The 7,037-nt window shown below is 52.2% G+C and overlaps 4 protein-coding genes across 4 annotated transcripts; all 4 read right to left on the bottom strand.

The window, feature by feature from the left end:
* Positions 1-575: 575 nt before the first annotated feature.
* Positions 576-1,247, bottom strand: TbgDal_XI12390 (hypothetical protein, conserved; the record flags this gene model as incomplete). The annotated part of the gene is made up of 1 exon (XM_011782082.1): positions 576-1,247. One exon carries the CDS (start codon positions 1,245-1,247, stop codon positions 576-578), a length of 672 nt encoding a protein of 223 aa, XP_011780384.1.
* A 2,062-nt stretch (positions 1,248-3,309) lies between these two features.
* Positions 3,310-4,314, bottom strand: TbgDal_XI12380 (hypothetical protein, conserved; the record flags this gene model as incomplete). The annotated part of the gene is made up of 1 exon (XM_011782081.1): positions 3,310-4,314. The coding sequence occupies one exon, from the start codon at positions 4,312-4,314 to the stop codon at positions 3,310-3,312; it is 1,005 nt and encodes a 334-aa protein (XP_011780383.1).
* A 368-nt stretch (positions 4,315-4,682) lies between these two features.
* On the bottom strand, positions 4,683-5,543 carry TbgDal_XI12370 (hypothetical protein, conserved; the record flags this gene model as incomplete). Its single annotated transcript, XM_011782080.1, has 1 exon — positions 4,683-5,543. One exon carries the CDS (start codon positions 5,541-5,543, stop codon positions 4,683-4,685), a length of 861 nt encoding a protein of 286 aa, XP_011780382.1.
* Positions 5,544-5,783: 240 nt separating this feature from the next.
* On the bottom strand, positions 5,784-6,482 carry TbgDal_XI12360 (exosome-associated protein 4, putative; the record flags this gene model as incomplete). The annotated part of the gene is made up of 1 exon (XM_011782079.1): positions 5,784-6,482. The coding sequence occupies one exon, from the start codon at positions 6,480-6,482 to the stop codon at positions 5,784-5,786; it is 699 nt and encodes a 232-aa protein (XP_011780381.1).
* Positions 6,483-7,037: the final 555 nt, after the last annotated feature.

Genomic DNA, 7,037 nt, shown 5'->3' with positions numbered 1-7,037 from the left:
GGATGCCATCTTTGTTCATGTCTATGCCAAAAACTTGAAAAACTCTTGGTGACACTGCGTGGCACTCCCTTTCCCTCCCCTTCCCCCCCCCAAACAAACAAACAAATGCGGGAATGAGTGTAAATAGCAGTGCTTTCGAAGGCAGAAACGGCAAAAGCAAAGCTTAGTGGCGCCAACCAGCGGATTAGGCACACCGTTTCCACTTACTGAAACTGGGGCTAGGACACTGCAATCTGGTGGTTTGTACGGTGCCCAACCGCATCTTCCCCTGGGGCAGTGGCGGACGAAACGCTGGAAAACGTGAACTCCTTGCTGCGGGGAATGGAAAACAGGACAAAAGACAACAATCTTAGCGTGTGCATACCTGAGCCCACGGTTTCTTCGGGGAAGGGGGGTTGACAACGGCGCTAAAGCGTAGATCGCGACTAAGAGAAAGGGAAAATTTTGTAGGTTGGCCGCGCGAACATTGCGAAATGGGGGTGTGCATTTGGCTAAAAGTGGGAAGTCAGCACCCTGCGGCAATATTCAATTACCCTGTTCGGGACCCCAGATGGTGATGAGGATATGAAAAATAGTTACTCGCATCGCCTCGAGGCAATGGGTGGGATCGAAGGCCACAAACTCCTAGACAGAGAAAAGGAGAGGGCAAAGCGAACCCATAACCTGTGGTGGTGAGGCTCGAAGGCGCTTTGCTTGCAACCGCGCATTTTCGAGAGAGGACTTACCCCGTGCCCATTTGAAAAGGGGGAATAGGGTTGAAAACTGGCGAAGAAAGTTAAGGAGGGAGCCCGTGGAGGAATAGGAAGACACCAAACAGGCAGACGCGAGAAAAGTCTGTCAGATAGGAAGTATTGCCGTTGCAAGGATGGCGAATCTGACACGCGGGAGGGGACTTGTTGCGGGACGCTTGCCAACTGGAAACTTCGAGGAGCATCTAATGAGAGGTGCGGTCCCTGTGCCACACAGCGTAAACAAACGTGTGGCTGACCATCCGCGCAGCAAGTGCGGATACAAGGAGAGGGGGAAAAAACAACCGAAGTGGTTACAAAATGGAGAGTCAGCGATGACACTCCCAGACACCCTCTCGGCAAGTCCCGCAAAGCGCAGTGGACAAGGTTAACCCTATAGGGCGAAGCGGCTGACACGGATGCGGCAGGCGGAATCATCCTGTCGGTGGCGGGGTTGTTAGAAAGTTTCCATGTGGAGAGTCGGAGAAGTTGAACGTGACAAAGGAGTGCAGCAACCATTCGTCATAACCCAAGCACTACGTCAAGGAGGTTGGCCTCGCCAGCTACAGGGTTTAGGAATCAAAGGATACCCGCAATCGGTCGAAATCGGAATATCGGGGGTCGCAGTTGGCTGTTTAAATTCCCGATGTCACAAAAGTTGGGGAAGTAAACGAGGTGGAAAGGCACTTTGTAGGGGACAGCTCTTCCCAGACCTCAAACCAAGGGGGTTGCTGCCGATACCGTTCAGACGGTCGAAGTGAGACATGGCCTTAACCAAGGGCGCCCGGCGCCACGGCAAGAATGCGGAGCGGGCTGATATTTCCCCCTTCTGACGGTATTAGCCTTTCCCCACTTAGCACTGGGTCCAAAGGAAACACCGCGTCTCCACATGCATTCAAAGGCTCACCGGTTCGCAAAGTTCCTTTTATTTTTTCCTGCGCAACGACTCGTGAAGTGACCTCAAGGATTGCGAGGGGAAACGGACCCGCCTCTCTACTCGGTTCCCCTGAGGTCAACCGGTTTGGGGTTGTGGCGCAGCGGTTCCATACACTTGGGTAAAGTCGGAATGGAATGGATGGCGGGTCCCCTCCGGCGCCGGGGTCAGACGCTGTCCACCACCAATAGCGGAGGCGGCGCTGCGCTCTTCATTAAACCTAAAGTTGGTGTGTTGCGTGGCTTTTTTTTTGGGGGGGGGTGGGTGGGGAGCACGTTGCAGGAGAGGGAGCGCATGGTGCCGCATATGGCGCTGACTGTCCAGAATGGATGAGAAACGGGCAGTCGGGCGTCCCACACCACGGCGGTTCAAGCGTCTCCTTGGTTCAAAGGAGGGATGGAAAGTACGTCCTTGTGGTGAAGTTTGCTGGAGGGTGGGGAAGGGGGGAGTGCAGGTCTCTGGCCGATCCTAGGAGTGACGGCGCGTGGCACGCACAACGTGAGGGGATAAACCAATATATTTCCAAAGAGTTCGGTGCCCCCAGATGTGTAAAGGTCCCAGCTTTGTGCTGTGGAAAAAAGGTACTCCCGTGTTTAGAATCAGCGGCTCCGACGTCGCACCTCTCATTGACCTGAGTCGTCGGTGGTGCAGCTGTGTTTTGGTGGTTCCGACGCAAAACAGAAGGTCCTGTGCTGTGGACCGTATGTATGTATTGGCAACTTCCGCAGCGTTTACGCCGAAATCTGACCTTTCAGTGCGATGACGCAAAGAGTGTTTTGGTGCGCCTCCCCTCCAACTGGAGGATCCCTACGAGGTCGCTGCCTCAACTCTCGACACTCTCACGTTACTGAGTTTCGGAGGACACTCGTGTTAAAGGGAGGGGGGGGGAGCGAGTGTATTCTCCGTTTGACGGAACAGACGTTTTTGACTAATCGTCTCGTGCCCGTCGTATATATAAAGAGATCTGTCCAGTGTTTGGGCTAATGGGCATCAAAGCAAACGGGTGGGATTTTGTGGGCTTTGTTATTTCGAGCCAATTGTGAGTACCCCTGCCTCAACCGTACTCACCGCTCTCGTTGCGTCGGCGGGTGCTTTGGTTGTATGACATCACTTCCTTTTCTATTTCTCTCCCCTCATTTTCCATTTTTCACATGCAAACATTGTACCGTTGTCGGATGCAAGAGTGCCATAGAGGTCAGCAGTTTCCTCGAGTGGCGACTCGTACGGTTGTGTATGCGCGCACCCGTTTGGGGCAAAGACAAGGGGAAAAATAGACAGCTAGTGGAAAGAAGTGTGGCATCGTTGCAGCCACAATGCATACTCAACTTAAGGGGGATAATGGGGAGGAGAGGGCCATCAGGGTTTCCGTGTTAAAAAAGGGAAGCAGCCGAAACCCCTACTTGTTTTTTTTGTGAGTTTTGACGCTAACCTTTCTAGGGGACCATTAGGGTCCCTTACGAAGCTGAGCATGCCGCTCTGCAGAGGCCTTACACTTTTGTAAAAGGGTCATGTCCCACTCCATCGTTGGGGATGTAAAAATGTGCCGTGCAATCTACGGCGTTGAAAGGACTGCCGATGAAGTAAAGGAACGAAAAAGAACACAGCTACAACGCAGTAACGATACCCGAGCAAAGTGTCGTAGAAACCTCATGGCGGCGCTTTGGACAACTTTTGACCAGCCACTTTCAGGTAAGGACCGAGACACACCTCATAGAGCCGGTTGGCCGCAACTGCTGCGGTTGTCACCCGGTGTGGAGGTTGAACGCACCTTTGTATCCATCTTTTTATGAGCGTGTTAAATGCCTGAACGTCCCGCCCTTGCCGGCATGTTGATGTGAGAAGGTGCGTGTGAATGGATCTGAGCGGGGCTCCCTCGTAGCAGAGGGTCCATTGGCGGGGGCTGCCCATTGGCTTAATAGAAAACTGCTTCGCTTCAGCAAGTGGATCTACTCGGTAAGTCTGGAAGAGCCGCCAGTATCCGTAATTGTGTTGCGGTGGCAACTCGTATAGAGTGGATGAGAAACTGTTGGCCACGCACTCTAGCGAGGCTTGGTCAAAGTACCTCGAGTACTGTGTTGCGCGCCTCCACTCATAGATAACAGAAGGGGTGGTAGCAACAACATATCCACCGTTATACTTGCCGAAGAGAGCTTCGTCTCGAGTACGCAGTTGATGCGGTGACAACGCCACTTGCGTGCCAAATGGGATGCACGGAAGCTCTCCCAGCAAGACGACATCACAGTCGAGGAACGCCACAACGCATTCTGGGCCGCCCCCGCAAGGCTTCTGCGGACTGTGCAGCATCATCGCGCGCTCCATCAAGTTTGCCTTTTCCATCATGAAGTCTGCATGGCGCGAGGGGTACCACACCCCGTGCTGCTGTTCCATTGCGCCCCTGTTGATGGGTAGGTAAGGATCGAGACAGGGAACCCACTCGATTTTTTCATCCGCACCGAAGTCAGCAAAGGCACTGCTCGCACTTCGACCAGGGCTGATCATGCCAGATGTGCATCCCACTACCACTTGCACATGCGGATGAAGGGCGCGCAAACAACGCAGAAAGAGCCTGAGCTCCTCATCGCACTCAGGCGTTCCCATTGTGCACACGGATGTCACTGCCTGTGAGTTTCCACAGTCCGCAACAATCGTCATTTTTCTTCTCCAAAGAATGCCCCTTTCTTCCCCACTAACTTTCTATGTCCCTTGTGCCTGGTGTATCTGACTAAAGAAGCCACCAACAACCGATACGAAGAAAGTAGTGCACCTCGCGTGCTTGTTTGGGGTGGTGGTAGGAAAAGTGATTTAGCACAAAACATACTCGCCTCTGGCCCATTGGTTGAGGGGACTTGCCTGTTTTTCGTTTTCGCAAGCATGTCTCAGCAGCCGAAGCCCCAGACCGTCCTCAAGATAGGCTCTGCACGCGTGTCAACGCGACCTATCGGGCACGCGCATGGGCAACCGGCTGCTTTTCTGCGGTTGTGCGACAAGGGGCTACTGAACCCACCGAGGTATCGAGTTTTTTACACACGTCCCACACTGTTTGGCACATATATACACTGCAAATCGTTATCGTCATAATAGGCGGTATTGGTGCATGTTGGGCCCTTGGTGTCTCGACTTTCACGAGCCTCCTGACGTTGGCTGCCGAAGAACTCAAACTGTCTCTGCCTTTCCTGCTCCTCCTGACGTCTGTTTTCGTCACGCTGCGCTTTTTCTGCCCTTGTTCCTCCTTGAGCATACGCTTCAGCGCAGCTCCGCTCCTCGGGGAACACAGGGCATTGGTCCATGAAGCGCAGCGACGGCACCCACGCAATTATCTTTTTTCTATAACTTTGCATTGAAGTTACAAAGCGGTTGCCTTGAAACATGCAACTGCGAAGTCCTTCCATTTCGAGAATCCACGGCACGATGTCTTCCTCACGTTCAATAGCATTCTTTGAAACATCGATCGTCATTAGCTTTCTGTTCCCCTCTACTCCCCTAAGGTTCCTCACCCGATTCCGTGAGGCAAGTAAAGTCTCTAAGTTGGGGATGCTCGAAAGGCCTTCCAAGCTTTCAATAAAATTTGAGGAAATGTCTACAAGTCGCAGCGAAGGCAACATCGGAAAGCTTTTACAGTTTCGAATAGCGTTATTACCAATATAAAGCGCGTGCAAATTTTGAAGTGGGTGAAGCCCCTCCAAGTTATCGATGGCATTATTGTTGAGGTACAACACCCTGCATTGGTGGAATGCGTTAAGGGATGAGATGTTCATAAGTCCCAAGTGGTTAAGGTATATATTTCGGTTGAGTTCCGGTGTGGAATACCCGTGATGTTTCTTACATTGTTGTATAACTACTTCTTCCGTCATGAGAAGCCCGTCAGATTCCGACGTTGCCATATGCCTCAGCTATGGAAAAGGGAGGGGCGTGGGGGAAAGGATAGACATAGTCAGAAGTAAAGAACAGCCATCGTGAAGCGGCACCTCTGGAAAAAAAAACGAGTGAGTGCTGAGGTCTGCAACCAAATTTATTCGTGTGGGCGCAACTTCCCCCCCCCGCACCGCACTCATGCTTTTACTGGTCCTGCAAATGAAAGGTGGAATGGAAAAATTTTATCGTTATAGCGAAACACTTATCTCCTAAAATGCAAACTGTTCGCACAACTGAGATGAGATGACATTCTTACGCGCCAAGGTTCCCTTCAAAGCAGCCGTCACAAGGTCGAGTGCAGTGGTCGGCTCACACGACCCCCGCTGCGCGGTGAAGCACATATTTCCTGAGTTCAACATGGCACACGTGACCGCTGTGGCCTTAGCAGTGTTCCACTCGGTGGCGCTGGGATCGGTCACGATGGAGCCGTCGGGCAGGAGCGCGGCACCGCAGGCGGAAAAAGTGTCGTACATTTCAAATCCCCCACTCGCCAGTGCGGCACACACACCCGTGGCTATCGCGTCCCAAAGCCCGCCATCCTCTGCGAGGATCTCTACCACAACCTCCACCAACAGCTGCGGTATTTTCTCCAACACAACTGCCTGCTCAACTACACCTTCTAACGCCAAGGCCAGGTCTTTTTCTGGTGTGACGTCTGCTCGAAATGCTAATCCATGCTTTTGCGCGCGAGAGGATCTTCGCACTGTACAGGCAACACGTCCTCGACTCCCGCGGTACTCATCAATTAGTTGTTGTGGGTGATGTACGGCGCAAACGACCCGCGTGCTTCCGACTTCGATGCATGCGCTACTGTAACTCTGTCCAAGCACGTTGAGCACAATGTGAGGGTAACGGACCTCGTCGGGTGAGCGACGACCGTGGCTTCGTTCCATTGTTGGCACCCCCATTTAAACCTCAAGTCCTTTTTTTTTTGTGCGTGTGTGAAGTTCCGAATGATTACACGTGTTTATCAGTTTGTTATGAAGGGAGCAGAAGGGGAGGAACAGAGGATTATTATTATTATTTTTGAGGTGGGGTGGGGAAAAAGGCGAAAGCAAGTGATAGCGCCCTTGATGACGGGCTTCCATACAATAATCCACCGTACTCGTTACTGCATTTGACCATTCTGTGAACGATCGTGAAAGAGAGCAACAAAGCAAGCACCACCAACACCAACAGCAACAAAAAACACTCAATTTTCCAAGGGACTATACAATGCATGTAAGATAGTGCTAGAGACCCCACAAACAGCATTTACTGGTGCCCCCCCCCCCCATGTGCGATTTGAGTACGTGCTATACAAGATGGGAAACCACTCATGGGTTCACTCACTTTTCCCATACGCTAACCGTTGGCCCAAACCCGGACCCTTTTGTACTTCAGTAGCCATGAAACGTTATAACCGAATTTTCGGCGGCGTCACGAAGGTGGTAGCGACCTGCGCAACATCTCCTCTGGCACAT

Source organism: Trypanosoma brucei, chromosome 11 (genome assembly GCF_000210295.1).
Source record: "Trypanosoma brucei gambiense DAL972 chromosome 11, complete sequence".
Lineage (NCBI taxonomy): Eukaryota > Euglenozoa > Kinetoplastea > Trypanosomatida > Trypanosomatidae > Trypanosoma > Trypanosoma brucei.
This window is presented reverse-complemented; position numbering and strand designations above follow the sequence as displayed.